This window comes from Neopelma chrysocephalum, unplaced genomic scaffold, assembly GCF_003984885.1.
Source record: "Neopelma chrysocephalum unplaced genomic scaffold, ASM398488v2 Primary Assembly neopelma1_96821, whole genome shotgun sequence".
Taxonomy (NCBI): domain Eukaryota; kingdom Metazoa; phylum Chordata; class Aves; order Passeriformes; family Pipridae; genus Neopelma; species Neopelma chrysocephalum.
The window spans coordinates 785,942-804,672 of NW_020925465.1; the positions used below are offsets into that span (position 1 = coordinate 785,942).

The 18,731-nt window shown below is 38.8% G+C and overlaps 1 protein-coding gene across 2 annotated transcripts in view; it reads right to left on the minus strand.

Annotated features, from left to right (window-relative positions):
• Window positions 1–4,865: 4,865 nt before the first annotated feature.
• Window positions 4,866–18,731, minus strand: part of LNPEP (leucyl and cystinyl aminopeptidase) — a 53,375-nt gene continuing 39,509 nt past the window's right edge. For both annotated transcript variants that reach the window (XM_027709665.1, XM_027709664.1), the window contains 9 exons: window positions 17,760–17,920; window positions 14,529–14,617; window positions 12,088–12,268; window positions 11,202–11,358; window positions 9,620–9,804; window positions 8,787–8,948; window positions 7,820–7,960; window positions 6,752–6,833; window positions 4,866–5,804 (listed from right to left, as the gene is read on the minus strand). In XM_027709665.1, coding sequence (XP_027565466.1) covers window positions 5,673–5,804; window positions 6,752–6,833; window positions 7,820–7,960; window positions 8,787–8,948; window positions 9,620–9,804; window positions 11,202–11,358; window positions 12,088–12,268; window positions 14,529–14,617; window positions 17,760–17,920 — 1,290 coding nt within the window. In that variant the 3' untranslated portion in view covers window positions 4,866–5,672. The remainder of the gene's footprint in view (window positions 5,805–6,751; window positions 6,834–7,819; window positions 7,961–8,786; window positions 8,949–9,619; window positions 9,805–11,201; window positions 11,359–12,087; window positions 12,269–14,528; window positions 14,618–17,759; window positions 17,921–18,731) is intronic.

The following is an 18,731-nucleotide window of genomic DNA, read 5'->3' on the forward strand; positions in this document are numbered from 1 at the left end:
GGCATTGTCCCAGAAGGACATGGTTATGGCTCACTACAGCCTGCACCCTAGCCTTTCCATCCCTCCCTACCTTGCCTTATGCTCTAGACTGCCCTTCTTCAAGCTGATGTTGGACTTGAATGTAAGATGTGGTTGGTTTTTTATTTTTCAAACTTAGTAACACTGGTAATCCCTTTCCCCATCCTTGGTTACTAAGGGATAAGAGAAGCAAAAATACTTACTTCAGTTTGCTCCTGTAGTTCTCCTTTAGCTTTTAAGGCACCAATGTTCTTCATGCAGCGCTGGCAGTGGTATTTCTCGCAAAGTGGGCATTAGCTCTCAGCCTTTGGTTTCTGCAGAGAAAAATTAAGTTTTCCATGAAAAGTGTGCTTTCACCAAGGGAAGCCTGCGCTCTGTTGGGCTGAAGAAGCAGCTTCCCCCTTGCAGGTTCTTGAGGGCCTTTGTTTTTGATGGCCATATCCTGTGGTCAAGTGCAATCTAGTGAGTCCTGCATGTGTCACTGAAACTTGCTGTGGCCAAAAGCACTGCTTTTAGGTTTGTTTTTTTGCTGTGTTTTCTTTTTTTTTTGGTGTGGTTTTTCATTTGGTTAGTTTTTTGTGTTTGGTATTTTTTTTTTCCCCTTAGTGCAGGAACAAAAGAGGAGGTTTATTTTTGGTCTGAAACTTTCAGCCTCTTCCCTTGTAGTAAACACTTCCAGATTCCCACTGCATATGTTATATGATGTTATGGGCTTTTTTTTTTTTGTGTATGAGAAAAACTACTATGGCATGTCCATGTTTCTAGAACCGTGCCTGGAGGAGGAGGCACATAGAGGTGTGATGCTTATGGACTTGCCTGGAGGTAGAGGTGGATGATGGCTGCGAGGACACAGGGGAGCTGTACACACCCAGCACCAGGTTTTACCTTCTCACTGCTGTACAGAGGCACACTGAAGAGGCAGTGACTTATCAGGGAAGAACGAGCAATGCTGACAATATTCACTATGAGAAGGAAGAGTTGGAAGGCAAGTCTCTGCTGAGATCCTGTTAGAAGGGTCACGGCCCCAGTTCATTTGTTCATTGCACAAAATCCCCACAAGATCCCTAGCTTAGCATCACAGCATGTGCAGCAAACTGCGCTGTGCTACTGTGTGAATAAGCACAGTTACTTTCACAATTTTTTAATATTACAGCTTCTAAACCAAAGAAAAAAGCCCCCACAGAGGCTCTGGTGTGTTAGCCATGGGGCTGGATAATTCATGGCTTGATTTCTCACAGAGGCTGCTCCTGGCTTGGAGAGGTCAGAAGAGTGATGTGATGGCTGCTGATGGGGGGCTGTGATTTTCTTTTTTTGTTCTTGAGTTCATTATCATGGGACTGATATGCAACTTTTCTTGTTGCATTGTGCCATAAAAAGATTTAAAAAATAATTACTTTCTGCTGCTGCTTCATGAGGAAGTCTGAGTTATCCAGCCAAAGCTTAAACTTGAGAAGAGGTTCCATAATTTCAGGACGCTTGTTAGAAGCACTTGCTGTTGCTCTGTTGTTGCAAAGCTTGAGTAACATGGGCTTGGAAATGGTCGGTAGCATTCAGGGATCCAGTGAAAATGAAATTAAGAGAAGTTGGTGTTTCCTCCTGGGATGGATGCACTGATTTAACTGTGCCTTCTGCATTAACCATCTCCACCATATCACGAGTGAAGTAAAATGCCACTTTTTTGCACACCACCAGATCCTATACACAGGCATGCAGATGCCATTGGAGAGGCAGAGCCATTGGCATCACCAGCCTCACAGCTGGAAGCATTGGAAAGAGAAACAGAAGGACTCTACCCTGACAGAGCAGGACCACCACTGTAAGTCAAGCCACAGCATTCATTAATCATCTTGGAGCTACGTGGGCACTATGTGGGGTCTTCTGCAATCCGGTCTATGTGGCTGGTTGTTTGTCTACATGGCTGGTTGTTCGTCTGAGACAAAGTGGCACTGTTTAAGAGTGTGAAAAGGAAGGAGTGGCAGACAACATGTGACGCTCAGAGATGATTATGACACTAAAGAAGGTTACAAGTGCAAAGTAACTTTTGTATTTTCTCAAATTGGTAACAGCATTATTTACTATTGAGGTACTGTGTCCAGTTCTGGTCCCCACAGTTCAAGAAAAATGCAGATAGATTGGAGACAGTCCTAGAAAACTTGTCTGAAGAGGAAAGACTGAATGGGTTAGGTTTTATCTTCCCAAAGAAGATTCAGGGGGCCCTCATCTCATCACAGAATTCCAGCATTCAAAGGGCAACTACAAGGACGAAAGAGGTTCTCTGTTCACAATGATCCACAAGGAAACGACAAGGAGTAATGGCTACAACTTGCACCAGGAGAGATTTCATCTCGATATAAAAAGAATTTTGTTTTTTACAGTGAGAACAGTTGTTCACCAGAACAATCACCCCAGGGATGTATTGGAGTTGACATCATCAGATGTCTTCAAGATGCAACTGGACTAGGTGCTCAGAAGTCTCATCTGAGGGGACAAATAATAAAGCCCCAATATTTGAGATGATTTGAAGAGGCTGCCAAATGCTTTAATTCCTGGGGACTTTTATCTGGGAGTCATTGCTGGCAAGGTTCTGTTTTGGACATGGGCTTGGTGTAGAGTTGGGTAGGACAGGCTAGAGCAGTGGCAGAGAATGAAATCTTTTGGCCATTCTCAGCTTCCCTTGATAGCTCATTTGCAGCCCCACCAGTACCAGGGCTCTGTGATTGCTCTAGCAGTTAATCCTGTTCCACATCATGACAAACGTACCCAGAGGTCAGCTTCAAAACTGACTCACCAGCTAGGGCTCTCACACAGAAAAAGCCAGGACTGAAAGCTTTTGGCAGCCCTCACCTTCCCTTGCCAGCTCGTTAAAAGCCCCAATAACACTGGGTCTCTGCAGCTGCTCTACTGCCTAACCCTCACCCACCACCTCAGTCTCGCCCAGGGTCCAGCTCCAAAGCACACTCCAACCACCTAGGGCTCCTAACAAAAGTAGCCAGGAGTGAGAGGTGTTGGCAATCCTCACCTTCCATTGGCAGACCCTTCACAGTCAAACTCGCAGTGGGTCTCAGTGTTTGCTCTCACATGTTGTAATGGTCACCGACATCGTGATCACATGTGATGCACAGGTCTACCCCAAACTCTGCCAGCAATGGCTCCCTAGAAAAAGTGGCCAAGTCTGAAAGCTTTGGTACACCTCACCTTTCTTTTGCAGCTCTTTTGCACCCCCACAAATACTGCGGGGCTCTCTCTTGTACCTATGTCTAATTCTCACCCTTGTATTAACCCCTATCAGATCCCAGCTCCAACAGGGAGCCAGCTATGGCTCTCATTTTCATGGCCTAGCTTTTGAATGTCCTCACACTCCCTTGGCTGTTCCTTCACAGCCCCATAAACACTGGGGCTTTGCTTTTTGTCCTGCACCTATGGCTAAGCTTAACACTCCCACTAGTCTTAACAAGAACCCAGCTAATGGGACACCCAAAACTCTCTGGCTCTCAGGCAGAAGCAGCAGCCATTACCTTACCTTACCTTTTACAGCCCTCCTAACCCCTCGGTTCTGCTCTTTGTCTTGCACTGCCACTCTTTTCCAGACCCTCACCCTGCCCTAAGCCCATGTCCAACATGAGCCTTGCCAGCAAAGGCTGTCCACCAGGCACCAGCTCTTAGCCATTTCAGTCTTCATCAATTCCCAATACACTCAAAAAGGGAGACTTACCTTTAAACATTTCTTATGGAAAGAGGACTCCAGTACAATTTTTTAATATTGGGTTGGAGACTCCATGACAGAAAAATAATTTTAAAACCTCTACAACTGACACACCAAAGTATGCATATGCAACTAAGAGTAAAATTAAAACAACCTCCCCAACCTTCCAGATTTTCTTTGTATATTTTGCTGTCTAAAACTCAGCTCCATACTATTTCTTCATAATTATCACTAAAGTATTTGAATAGAATAGTAAATTTTTAAAATTCCACAACAGAAATCAGGAGGAAGATGGGATCCTCTTCCACAGTTTTGATTTTAAATTTTATAAGACTCAATACTGTGCCTAGAGATTAAGTAAAATGCATATGAGGAGACAGAAGGGATAGACAAGTGAAAGTGTATATATATATACATATACACACACACATATATATATACATACACATATATACATATATACATACATATATACACATAAAATATGAAAAGATGGAAACAATATTTCTGTAAAGATTTCAAAGACTTAAAATAAAGGAGGGATCAAAGTAATAGCACATAACAGTACAAAAACTCCCAAGAATATACTTGATTGCAATTCTCATTCCATAATTTAATAACAGTTCTAAATCTGCTTGCATGAATCCACAGAAGACACATTGATAGTGAAATGAACAGATCTCCAGATAAAAGGTACGTTTACTCTTGCATGTATTGTATACATATGCCATACTTAAAAAATGGGTTGTTTTGCTACTTTTGAAAGACACAGACTGCACTGCAGGTATTTTGCCTTTCTAGTGTAGCACAATAGAGTTTTAGATCCCCTTCTGTAAAAGACTTTGAGGATTTGTCTCACAGAATTTTTCACAACAGTAGAAAAGCAAATAATTAAAATCTAAATTAGAAGCTTTCCTAAAGGTTATGTCATAAAGAATGAGCAATGTTCACTAATTATACTGTGATCGGCAAGTTATCAGGCAATGAAAAAACAGAAGTTTACATAAATGAAGTGACTGACATATCTATTAACTGCAAACCTTCTGCAACAAGGGGTGAAATTAAAAATTAGCAGTCAAAAGAGCATAAATCAGTAGTCAGTCTAAGAGATGAACCAACCTACAAAAACACAATTTTGTGCAGCTGGTCAGAGACCAATACAGCAAAATCAGCTAAAGTTCAGTGATTCATTATGAGATTCTCAAAACTATCTGATAAATTCAGAGTAAAAGTTCCAAGGTCACACCACTGCTTCTGGGAATCCCACCTCTGAAACACCTGGTTTTGCTATCAGTTTTTTCTTCTCCATACTACTATCCAGCCACTTTATACACCAAAGTGTATACTATTAGCATGAGATTTATTTTCGCATGTCTAATTCCTAAAGAACACCATGAAAATAAAAAGCCCAAACTTAAATCAAATTGGAATTGCATTTATTTTGCCTCAGTTGTATAGTTTTTAAGATTCACTACTACTTATGTACCTGAAATACGATTTTGTTTCACAATAGCTTCTATATCTACAAATGTGGAAACCACATACAGTTTTGCATTAAACAAAAATCTACTGCTCAATGAGAGTCTGCAAAGAAGTAATAGTTCATGGTAACTCTTTCTTTCTGACCTGACTGTCAACACTGACCCACTGCTAAGAAACTACAACACAACTCCAAAGGAAAGGGCGTGAGTTTCACATATAAAATTATATTTAATCATTTGTGCAGACGTTTGGTCTATAGATGAAAACCATTTCAGGGTAAATACTTACATATTGCTCAAAAACGCTTCAAGGAAAATAAAAATTTATCTGAGACATGCCCTGAGCTATCTAGACTCCTTAATAGTGCAATGTTGCAGCGATGCCTGATTTCACCCTGGCTTTTGCAAAGGAAACACAGTAACTGTTCACAGAGCTCCTAAATGGCTGACACACCACAGCATTATGTGCACTACAGCAGTTCTTGCAGCTTTGCTAAGTTCCTCTCCATCCACTGGATATTGAGCTGAATTGTGTCAATTGCTTCTTTTACACAACGCAGTTGAGAACTCTCCTCTGATTTTGACTCAAAAAATGACTTCACCTGCATAGCAAGAGTAAAGAAAGAAAAATAAAATTTTAATTAAAATCAATACTGGCCACACAAATATGTTCAGAAGCAGAGGCTATATATATATGTATATGTTACAGGAAATCCATTTTTGAGAATCATTTGCACCTATGCAGTAAGCAAAACTATCAAAAGAGCTCCCAAAATGTAAGGAAAGCATTTCTCAAGGATACAGCAGCAATAACTCATTTGGTTTCAATAAATTATTTCAGCAATAAACAGACATTTACTTATCAAATTCCTCACAAAGCAAACAGACAGTACTTAGAGTTCTGAAAAGGAACTGGTTGTTGCCAGCAACCCTCTTCAGCATTCTGGAATGGTCCCCACACCCACTCATCATTATAGTTGTCTATGCTAACACTTCAAATACTATAGATCAAACCACAAACAACTATCTCTACCAAATTACCTGAACAAAAACATTAGTCTAAACCTTAAACCATTCTTGACATACTAAATTCAAAGTCTTGTTAGGGAAGACAACAGAGTCTTTCTAATAGCTATTAACCTTGGTATTGCTGACATTAAAAATAGCACAAAGAAATTTTTACAGCACGGTCTCACATTCCAGAGATGCAGAAAGCATACCTTGTTTACAAAATCTAGACCAAAATTGTATATAGATCAAATCATTATTTTGGGAGACAGTGTGTTCCAGTGAACAGGAAAACAAAACAGTATAAACCGATAACTGGGTTCAACTCTACAACTCTGTCACAGTCTCAGTATATAACCTCTCACATATTTATGCATATTTGCCATGTGTGAAATGGGGAAAGCAATAGATGTGTATATCCTTCCAGAAGGGCCTCAAGGATATAAATAACAGGTGAACATGCATTTTCCTCATCCCTCAACTAAATGAAAACACCACTGGCACTAGTAAATAACCCTTTCTGGTAGATTAAGCCACCAACCTCAAGTAGATGCGGCTTTGTTGCAAACTGAGAAGTTGACCAACTAATGATATTCTGGATGGTATATGAGCCCAGGTGAAACCTGAAAGACAAACAAATATTTTTAACTAGGAGACACTTTAACATGCAGTTTCAGTATACATACACATTCTTTTCAAGTATTTCTATTTCTCCTTTTTTGTTTAGTAGTGTGAAATAATTAGAAGCACAAATTCAATTTTACATATCTTATTTTTCAAAAGAAATATATGGTCTTAGAAATCCAAGCTTCGAGTTCCCTGTTCCCTCTGAAAATGGAACTTCAGAGCAAAGGCCATGGAAAATTGTCAAACTTTTATCACAGACCAAACAGTAAAGAACTGAGGACATAACACAATGAATACCAAGATCTCTATTTGTGAAGTGTTCCAGAGCTCTACAGTAATTCAACTGGTAACCAGGTTTTGTTTCAAGCACAGTAATTTTGCTACTGCATAACTGAAGAGCTTAACAGAGCAGAAATTTTGAGTGGAAGCTTTTTTAGCAATGTATAATTGTTTCAAATCAAAGCCGAGATTTAGGAACAGAGGTGTTCACTACTGTTAGCTTTTTGAAGACTTGGGAGCCAGCTCTCCTGCTGGGTACCCTTCAAGGCCGGTTAGGAAGAACATATATTTCTGAAGCAAGTGAGATTTTTGGTTATGTGGTTTTGGGAGTGCTGTAAAAGGCATAAAAAATAAACGCTGAATTAATTCCATGAGTCTGCTTTTAAACACATTTGATCCACACAAACATCCTGCAACTAAAGCAATCATCTTAGAGATAGCAACCTTTCAAGAGAGATTAAAATCAAGATCGTTTAGAATTACTATGAGGTTCTAGGAAGCTCAAGTCCCATCAACGACTGGTGAGACTTCAAAGCTTATGTGGCAAGTTTTATTTGTAAACTGAGATTTTAAAACATGATTTACAGTTTTAATACAAATCTTTTTATATGAATGCAACTATTTATTGTCTTATGCTGGAAAGAAACAAAGAGGTGCTTTTGCCACTGTGAATTTGAAGTTTCAACTGCATCACAAGCCTTACTTTTGTGTAAGCTTTTCCCAGTTCTCTTTGACAAAGTCCCAGGCCAGCAAATATCCAGGCAAACTCTGGCTAATAGTTACTATGATATGTGAAAGCTCCTGTGACCTGATGACTTCTCCTTCAAGACTGTTCTGCATTAGCCTAAGAGACAAAGCATATGAAAAGAGAGAGGAAAAAAAAATCTATTAATATTTTCAAATGGTTTTTCTGATAGTCCTCAATTAGATGGAAAAAGACTATATAATACATCAAACAAGCACCTTCTGCCATCTGGAACACAGCAGTGCTACATTTCATAAAAACTGTACTTACTTAGCTTTAAATTCCAGAAATCAGAGTGACCTAGGCTCTAAACCAAGTACCTGAATTTTCATTGTTATTGGGAAAGATGAAATAAATTTTAACAACTTGTTAAAGAAAAATAATATGTTGAAGAGTTAAGAAAGGAAAACTGAAGAATAAACTAGGACAACTTGGTGTTCTTTGTGCAGTACCGAGATTTGCTCTATAGAGGGGTGTTGGAGCACAACATGAAGTCAAAATTTCATCCAAGGAAAGAAAAAAACAGCAAAAGACGTCAAACGAAAAAAAAATACCCCAACCAGTTATTATTTTGGTCATAAAAACATAGCAATCTTTTTAGCTCTATAGAACAATCTGCAACTTTTTAGCTGTACCATAAAATCTGAAATTCTGTGTTATTAGTAGTGCAAAGTCTTTGAGTTAAATTTTTTTCTCTTAATGCATATTCAGAATTTGGTCTTTTGTGCTGCTTTTTTACATAAATTATTTTTAAGTGAAAAATATCGATTCTTCATGTGAATGGAAGTGTGTGCAAAACATGTGGATGGATTTTCTTTAGCAATCAGAAATTTTTTCAACAATACAGAAAAGACAATGCACTTTTCAAAGAAGATTTTTAATGCTTTCAATTTACACATCGTACAACTTTTTGTCTCCTTCGTACCAGATCAGCTTTCTGACATCCTCTGTGCTGGCCAAGGCTTCAATCATTTTACTTTTCTCTGCTTCAGAAACTGAAGAGGAGTACATGTTTAGGAGGAATTCCCAGCCGCCACTAGTTTTGGCTCCAACTGTATATATGGTTTTCATAACATCACTAGGCAGACTACAGGGAAAAACAAAAGCAACAAAACAAACAAACAAAAAAAGGGGACATAAAAATGCTCATCTGAGAAAAGAAGGAAAAGAAGTCACAAAATTAAAGGATTAACTTGAAAGAGATAGTTCTCTTTAGAGAAATTTAATTCTTTAGCAATTGTTAAAGTTTGCTGGACTAAATTCATGCTGGTTTAACACTTTAAGTCACTAGGAAAAAGCAAATCATACCACTCACACAAAAACACGGTCAATTGCACAAAAAAATATAGTAATTTTCTATGGCTCAAAATGCACACGAATCCAGAACAGAACGAATTCTGCAAGGCAAAAAGGTGTGCTTTGACACTGCTACTAAGTAATCCTCCTTCATTCAGCATGCAGCTTAGGAAATGCAGATGGAAGCAATTTGTGGCTGGTTTTGCAGTCACACTTAATGAGACTGGAGACAAAGTCTAGCACAGTCTCCCTCTCATCTTAAAACAGCAATTACTTTTACATATGGAACAATAAAAGACAGAATGAAGTGCTTTATCAATACTCAGTCGGTGGTGGTGGTGTGGTGGGTTTTTTATTTTTTGATTGTTCTGTTTGTTGTGCTATTTTCCCCCAATAGAACAGCAGCAATGTCACAGGAAAACAGACAGATAAAAGAACTGGAAGCTCAGTTTTTTGCGGTACCTTACTGTTCCATTAGACTTCATCCACCTCTCAAACATCTCCATGGCCGTTGTTCTACAGTTTCTTATATCATGGGTGCAGGCAAAAGCCAGGAGTGTCGACCGGAGCTCTCGTTCAGACAAGGTCCCATCATCTGTCCAATGCTGTTGATCAATTTTATCCCCAAGTAAGTGCTCTATCCTATGCTAAAAGAGGAAAAAATTACCAGCAATAGCTAATTCCTCCAAAAATTATTTTCTATATACAAAATTAGCCAAAAAAAAAGAAAAAAAAAAGTTAGGATTTAGAACTGTGAAAGTCAAACATAGTAGTTCTTCATCTATTTATTCCAATTTACACATCATTCCTTACCTGTAGGAATAAGTATCTGATACCACATAGATCTGGAAGATGGGCCAGGTCTACATCTTGAATTGCACATAGAAACTGAAGACTACTCTTCAAGCCACGGTTCAGACTTGCTTGTAACCTTATCATCTCAACTAACTGGAACTTCTTTATATTTAACTGCTTTTAACTTCACCAAGTGACAGTTAATAATACCTTAGGTCAGTACAAAGAAACAACTTTTATCTATCTACGGGCTGAGCACCCTTCAGTTTTGTAGTTCTGTAGTCTGCCAAAACCACAGCTAGGTGTCTGACCAGCTACCACATCTCAGCTGAAAAGTTCTTAACTTATATATGACTGCACAGACACTGCATTTCAAACCATAGCTTGGGCTGTTTATCATAGCAGATGTGTAAAATCTTTGAAATAATTCTAAATAAGGAAAATTGTTATAATAGTGGTTTTTGTTTCTTATGTTTCCTTAAGTACTCACTAATTATCCATACCTATCATAAAGAAAAAACATCTGCTATTTTATCTAATAACTTAATAATTTTCCTTACAGACTACATCCCTTTACTGATGTTTTACAATGTAAAGCAGCAAGGAGCATTTTCAACCAATAGATGAATATAGACAAGAAGCTTCATAATAAGATGGTAAACAGAGAAATGAAAAACATATCCGTATCAAGAATTGAGACTGCAGTATTCATTTCATTGCTAAGTCTGTAGCACTATATTTTATTAATCTAGCATACAACTGCAATGGGACAATGACAACCATTCATGTGTTCCTGTTTTTACAGAAAATAGTTCTGGGTTTTTTTCCCGCCTCTACACAAAGCAATTAGACCTATGATCTCCAACCACTCTAATTTTTGGGGATAACTTTACTGCGCAAGAAAAATGTCACGGACTCTGCTGAATTACATATTTGTACTACACTGACCTTTATAGGCACTGTAAGATAAGCCCAGACACACTGTGTTCCTACAAAACATTTTGGGGCATGTGGGTATGGTGTGGAAATGGGGGAAGGAGAGGGCAGGAAGCTGGTCCAAGAAATGTAGCATTTCAGTAAGAGATCATTATCAAAAGCAGGCAAGCCTGGCAACTCTCCAAAATCCCTATCCAACTTAATGAAATTACCGGATACATTCAACAGTCAACACTTAAAGATAATGTAACTATATTACACTACATCACAGCTAATTATTTCAAATCACAATTTACAAAAAGCTAAGACATACCATGACTCGTGCTGCCAGATTTTGTTCGCCCTTTTTGTCCAGAAGGTTGTATATGTGACTCAGCTGAAACAAAGCCTGAGTGATCGGTGCAGTGCTGTTCTCTTTGTTAAGGTAATCAATCAGCTCAAAGGCTGTTTCCAGAGACTCTCTTCCTAGACTGTGGGTCAACGAATAGAACCATTTTAATGGATTATAAAACAAAATCACTCCCTGAAACAAGATCAGAAGTGACTCTTTCTATTAAATTAACAGAGAGATAAGTGAATAGAGGGAGTGATATAACAATTTACATGTAGAGTTTTTCATATTTTAACTTCAGAAAGATTGCAGAAAAGGAGCAATAGCCACTAACATGCCTTCAAGTATGGCAATGATGTCTAAAATTGTTTATCATAATATCAGAAACAGGGTAGCAGCTTCCAAAGAGATCATCCAGAATGCTCAGTCTCACCTGTTCTGACAGCGGTCTTGAAAGACATGAGAGGGATCCAGGAAAAATTTGAGAGGAAAATAGCTTACTTTTCTAAAGTGGAGCATTCACTGAGTACAGGAAAACAGTCTGCTAGGCAGATTATCAGTCATTAAAGAAAAGAGTGTCTTCCTGAAACAGAAGCTATCGTGTGGCTCTGTGTGATGCAAATAAATAGATCATGCTATAAAAACAGGCAGATAACATCTAGCACCAATAGCACCAATAGCACTGAAAGCATCAGTGAAAGAACTTGAAAAAAATAGTAGTGAATGGTGAACAGTTCCAATAAAGCTAGCAAAGACTGAATTAAAACTTTTCAACAGCAGTTGTCTCTAGAAACTAAATATGATCTTCTTTGACTTCAAAAAAACTTTAAACACATATTAAATATGTTTTCCAGTATGAAAGTCTTACCCTGCAAGGCTGAAAATATTGTTGATCAAGTTGGCTCTGTCTTTAGGACTCAAAGCAGTGTGGTTTTGTTTCAACAGACCAATGAGTGTTTTCCAGTCTTCAGCATAGTGTACCATGTAATAGCCATTCATGTCCACATTGAATTTTATCCATTCCACCTCTTCTGGAAGTTCAATGACAGCTATAGGACAGAAAATCAGTTAGCAGCAGAAACAAATACTTAAAAATTGTTTGTTCAAATCCAAGTCTATGAAACAGACTAGATCCAGAGACAACAAATTCTTTTACACCCACTATTTCCCCCTACTATGAAGAAGGAACAGCCCGTACAGAGGTTTCACAAGAAGGCTCAAGAATTCCAGATTGTATTTCTTCCTCCTTCTTCCTACATCTGATTGAATGAACAGTATCACAGCCTGCCCCGTGTTGCATCCATGCAGATAATTACTTAGTGCAGTAATTTTTCTCCTGTCCAGTCCTTCTTTCAAACAGCCCCATCTCTCTTATCCACTTTCATATATATACATAGATATATATATATACTTATACACACACAGAAAGACCAGTTACATGTATCATATAAAGGATTGGAGAAACGGAGATGGCCTTAAGTAGATGAAAGATCACACTCTAGTTTCTAAGTCAACTGGACACACGAATAGAGGCTTTGGGAAAAAGTTCTTCCTTTCAGTTGTTTCCATAATGACTAACGAAACCATCAATTTGCACAGGACCTACAAGGCCTTTGAAATTTACTTAAATATTCTACCCCAAACTCTTTTGTACATCTCTCCTACTCTCATATCCTCCACATTCAACTTTCTACAGTGAATGAGGAATTCATATGATGAACATGAGACTAGCAACAGGGCCATTTAAAGTGAAACAAAAATTATGAAATCAGGTTACTTACTTACTAGTTCTAATAAGATCAAGAACACATGCAATTAAAGAGCTTTGTTTTTCCATTTTGATAATTTGTAATCTTTTTTTTCTAAAAACTCCATCTCAAACGAAAAAGAATAAGAATAGCTTGAAGACTTTATAAAACCAATGTCAGAATGACATAAAGCAAAATTCTTTTACCTTATTTTTAGTATTTCTAATGTAATTTTAGAGGGGTGGCAGTTTGTAAAAATCAGTAAACAATGAAAATGTCAAGATCAACTCTAAGAACTTGATTTAAAATTTGTGTAGTTTTATTTCAAAAATTAGAGGTGTGAAATAGGTTTATGAATTAAATATAACTCCCAATTAAATGCACTGCCTAGTAACTTTAATGGCGCAGGGGTGAATGGTGGGGAGAGAAGAAAATACATCAGCATATGTAAGGTGATGAGTCAGACCAGCTTCAATCAAATGCAAAAACCTATGCACGTCAGTGGAAAGAAATCACAGAATTACAGAATTGTTTGGGTCGAAAGAGACCTCAAAGATCATCTAGTTCCAAGCCCCCTGCCACAGGCAAGGACACCTTTCACTAGACAAGGTTGCTCAGAGCTGGTCTTGAACTTCCAGGGATGGGGCATCCACAACTTCTCTGGACAACCTGTGCCACTGCCTCACCACCCTCAGAGTAAAGAATTCTTTTCCTAATATCTAACCTAAATATACTCTCTTTCAATTCAAAGCCATTTCCCTTTGTTCTGTCACTACAACATAAATATTTCCCCATCTTTCTTGTCACTCCCTAAAGCCACCTCCTCTCCAGCCTGAACAACCCCATCACTCTCAGCCTTTCCTCATATGATGGTGCTCCAGCCCTCTGATCAACCTTGGGGTCCTCCTCTGGACTTGGTCCAACAGATCTATGTCCTTCTTGTGCTGAGGTCCTCAGCCAAGGTGATTTTAGCACTACATAAAAGTGCATAGTAACTGTTCATTTGGTAAGGAAAAAAACAGGGCTGAATAAAAATAGTCCCATAGACTAGCAATTTAGGATTCAAACTAACCACTGCACCAAAACCAGAGAGTGCATGTGAAAAGATCTAAAGGTTTCAAATTCAACAACAGCATTCTCAAAATCCTCACCTGTTCCAGATACATTTTCTTACACAATTAAATAAAATAAGTAGTATTTCAGTGGAATTTTATTTCCTTAAATTTCACCAAACTGGCAGAGCTACTCTCACATTACTTGCTCTCTAAAGGATGTAGAGTTTCAGAGATTTTCTGTATGCACTGTGATGAAAAGAGTACAAGCTTTTACAAATTTAAAATCTGTGTTTCTGTTCCAGTTGCTGTCATTTATTTGTACGTATAATGCTATGGGGAACCAACTCTCTAATGATGACAACAGCAGCAGTGCCTGCCTCCAGATCTTTGTAATTATTTTGTACTCTGTATGTATTCACCTTCACACCTTATGCAAGGGTGTGCCCAGAAAAAACATAAATCTACAACACTTAAGTAACTTGCTATCAAAGCTTTACGTCACTTACCTGACTTTTGATCCAGTAAATATGCATTAGTACAATGGGTAAAGTTGCATCTACTAGTTATGTAAGTGAGAGGAATATGCCACAGGTAACTGTAAAGGAAAACAAACATATTATATACATATTATCTGTGTCGAAGGGCCTGTTTTCTTTTTTTTTTTTAAATTTAAGCATTTTTATATATAATACTAGAACCACTCTATGCTGTGTAAAATAATGAAGTATAAATCTCACTCATATAATCAGAATATGGTAAAAGAAAAAATGCACAGCATGCACAGCAATTATTTTTTTATTCCCATCATCTTGAGAAGTGGATAAATTTCATAGAATACCTTGGGTTGGAAGCAACCTTTTGTGGTCATCTAGTTCAGCTCCCCTGTAATGAGCAGGGACACCTGCAACTGGATCAGGTTGCTCAGAGCACCATCCAGCCTGGCCCTGAATGTTTCCAGGGATGGGGCATCAACTGTGCCAGTGTTTCACCACTCTTATTGTAAAAATATTCTTCCTTATATCTGGTCTAAATCTACCCTCTCTTAGTTTAAAACCATAAACCCTTGTCCTATTGCTACAGGCCCTGCTAAAAAGTAAGACCCCATCTTTCCTTTAAGTACTGAAAGAACGCAGTGAGATCTCCCTGGAGACTTCTGTTTTCCAGGCTGAACAGCCCAAACCCTCTGTCTGTCCTCAAAGAAGAGGTGTTCCATGCATCTGATAATTTTTGTGGCCCTCCTCTGGACTCATTTCAACAGGTCCAACAAATCATTCCTTTGCTGAGGACCCCAGAGTTCCAGTGGGGTGTCAATGAGAACAGAGGGGCAGAATCCCCTCCCTTGCCCTGCTGGCCACGCAGCTTTTAGATGCAGCCCAGGATACAACTGGCCTTCTGGACTGTGAGCGCACACCACTGGCTTGAGTTCAGTACTGTCACTTCTCCCATCCTCTCTGCAGGGCTGCTCTTCATCCCCCAGCCTGTACTGATACTGGGGGTTGCCCCGACCCAGGTGCAGCACCATGCTAAACCTACTAAGTAAGTTTGCCAGTGATACTAAATTGGGAGTAGTTGTTGACTCCCTCAAAGGCAGGGAGGTCCTGCAGAGAGACCTTGACAAACTGGAGGGCAGGGCAGTCACCAACTGTATGAAGCTTAACACGTGCCAGATTCTGCACCTGAGATGGGGTAACTGTGTGTGTACGTACAGACTGGAGAACAGTATGCTGGAGAGCAGGGAAGCCACACAAGGAGTGGTTACAGTCACTTCACTTTTTCAACCTCTAGAAGAGGAGACTGAGGGAAAACCTCACTGCAGTCTACAACTTCCTTGTGAGGGGAAGAGGAGGGGCAGGCACTGATCTCTTCTCTCTAGTGACCAGTGGCAGGACCCGAGGGAATGGCCTGAAGTTGTGCCAGAGGATGTTTAGGTTGGATATTAGAAAGAGGTTCTTCACTCAGAATGTTGTTGGACACTGGAATAGGCTCCCCAGGGAAGTGGTCATAGCAGAGTTCTGGAAGCGTTTGGACAACACTCTCAGGCACATGGTGTAAGATTCTTGGGGTTGTACTGTGCAGGGCCAGGAGTTGGGCTTTGATGATCCTTGTGGGCCCCTTTCAACTCAGGAGATTCTAGGATTCTATGACACCTCATGAGGTTCACATGGGCCCACTTCTTGAGCTTGTCCAGTCCCTCTGGAAGGCACCCCCTCCCTCAGGCATGTCAACTGCACCACTCATCTTGGTGTCATCTGCAAATCTGCTGAGGGTGCACTCAATCCCACTGTGTACATCACTGATGAAGATTTCAAATCACACCAGTCCCAATAAGGACCCCTGATGGACAAAACATTTCCTAGTACTTCTTTCTCAGTCCCAGCATGCTAAATAGCTTGTCCAAAATCATATGGACAGGAAATCTCTGGCTGCGTCAGAAATTAATTTAGTATTATTTTCACCTCAGTCCAATGTTCTGTTTTCCAGAAATTTTACAAATTTTAATTAAAAAAAAAAAGGTTGAAGTACTAGACTCAAATTCCAAATCATGGTAATATAAACCATAATTAATTGCATGCCACAAAGGTTTTCTCTGAACTGTGAGCCGGAAGAATAAATGCTAAGGAGGATCAAAAAGATGATAAGGACTTGGCTCTTCAGAAAAAAACACTCTGAGTGGGATGAAACAAGTTGCACATACTAATCTAACTTTGACAGGGACCCCTTCTGTGTATGATTCACATGGAATGCTCTTCTTCAAAACCTTTTCATGCGCGACTCAAATTGAGATCAACTAGAAAAGAAGAATTACCAAGCCTAACAATCCTTCCCTTCTTCCATTACCTTTCAACCACACGTTGCTTTTCTTCCTTCACATCACAAAAATAAAGCAGAGCCCTGTAACTTCCTACTTTTCAAGAGATAAATTTCCTTCACAGGCCTAGTTTTCTGCAAAATGATGCAAAAGACTCAGCTCCTGTTAAAACTTCAAACAGCTGAATAAAACCAGCAAAATCCCCAAAGATATCACATTTACATATTTTAGTTTGTAAAATACTAAAACACTGTTGAGATTCATAATGTAAGTTGTATTTGTAGCAAACTAAATTTTAAAATTAGCAACTGCCACATCTTTGCTTCTTCAGTATTTGCATATGTACTTCCTTTTAGGTTTTGGTAAAATGGATATTGCCTCTGTTATATAATCAGTCATTTGTTGTCATGTGGCATTGCCATTTTAAAATTTTGAAGCCAAGGCAGCTTTGATTCCAGCTTCCCTACCTTCTAACAAAGCCCAAGATGTACACTGAATTTTGGCAGGAAGAAACAGAGGCTCTGAAGTAGGACATATGCATCTGTAACTTCTGTAAACTTCTGCAACCTGCCTTTCTTCACATTCTCGTTATTCACTCAAAACTTTCTTAAATTAGAAGAAACCTTTACTAATGAGATCTGCCTTTTCGTATTAAAAGCCAACTCATTATATCAAGCTTAAAAGCTTCAGGAAAGGAAACTCAGATTACAAAGGATGTCACAGACTCTTACCAGTTGCGTTGGTGGAAACAGACACGGACCTTCAGGCAGGTATTAGATGTGTGAATTTCTGTGCCAAATTCTCTGTTACTACCTGCCTTCAAAGAAAACACTAAAACCCCTGAATACAAGTGAGACAGATGTACAAGATCTAAGACAGATATCTGCAGTTGCTTTTAATGGATAAAAGGCATTAAGGAGGTAATAACCTTGCATCTGATGTCCAATTTTCTGGTTCCACGCGATACAAGAATTTCTCTTGTTGTACAGAAACAGTCTTTCCCTTTCGGACAACCGTGACTAAAGGAAATCCTTTATGCAGAATCCAAGTCTTCATCATTTTTTTCACATCCAGTGTTCCATTGGTAATCTGTAAAAACAACCATAACATAACAAGAAAATAGCAAATGGAGAACACTTTACTTCCTTCTTAACTTACCAATTAAGTTGTAGCGTGATTTTGCATCTGTAAACAATCAATTTGACAGTGGTCTTGTAAATTTCATAAGCAACAATTTAGGGGAGCAAGTGGTTTTTATTTTAAGTTGAGGGTATCCTAGCCAAGCAGTGGAAAGACAAATTGGAAACATCAGGTAGGTTGAACTGGTATGTAATAAGAGTGGAGAGAGTGTCACAAAATAGAAAATCACAGTAAGCTCCCAAGCTCTCCCTTACTCTTCCTCATTCCTTATTGGAATGATGACATTATGTTAGCATTTCAGGTTGAAAAATCTTCTTTAATTATGAAATGAGTATTAGAAACTGAAATAAAGTGATGGTGTTTGTACCACAAAAACTACATACACTTCATTACTTTTTTTTTTCTTTTGTTCCCCTCCCATTTACCAGCCTTTGAATAGCTTAACCTTCAACCTCTTCTAATGTCCCAGGAACTGTTTGTACTACAACATCCCCACTAAGGACAAGTACTTTATAATGTCTACATATCTCTTTATTAGCAGAGATCATCATATACCCAGAAAAAGATAGGATGTCCCCTAACATGCAAAAACGTGGTTTAGGCTGAGCTATCAGGAACGCAGGAAAATTAATATATCATTATTCAAGTTACCTTTAACTTTTACCAACCTCTACTTGTCTTTTTCTAGTTTACCTCATCAGCATCTTACTGCACACTGTTCTCTGTTCAAGCCAGGAATAACATGTAGAGTTCACCCTCA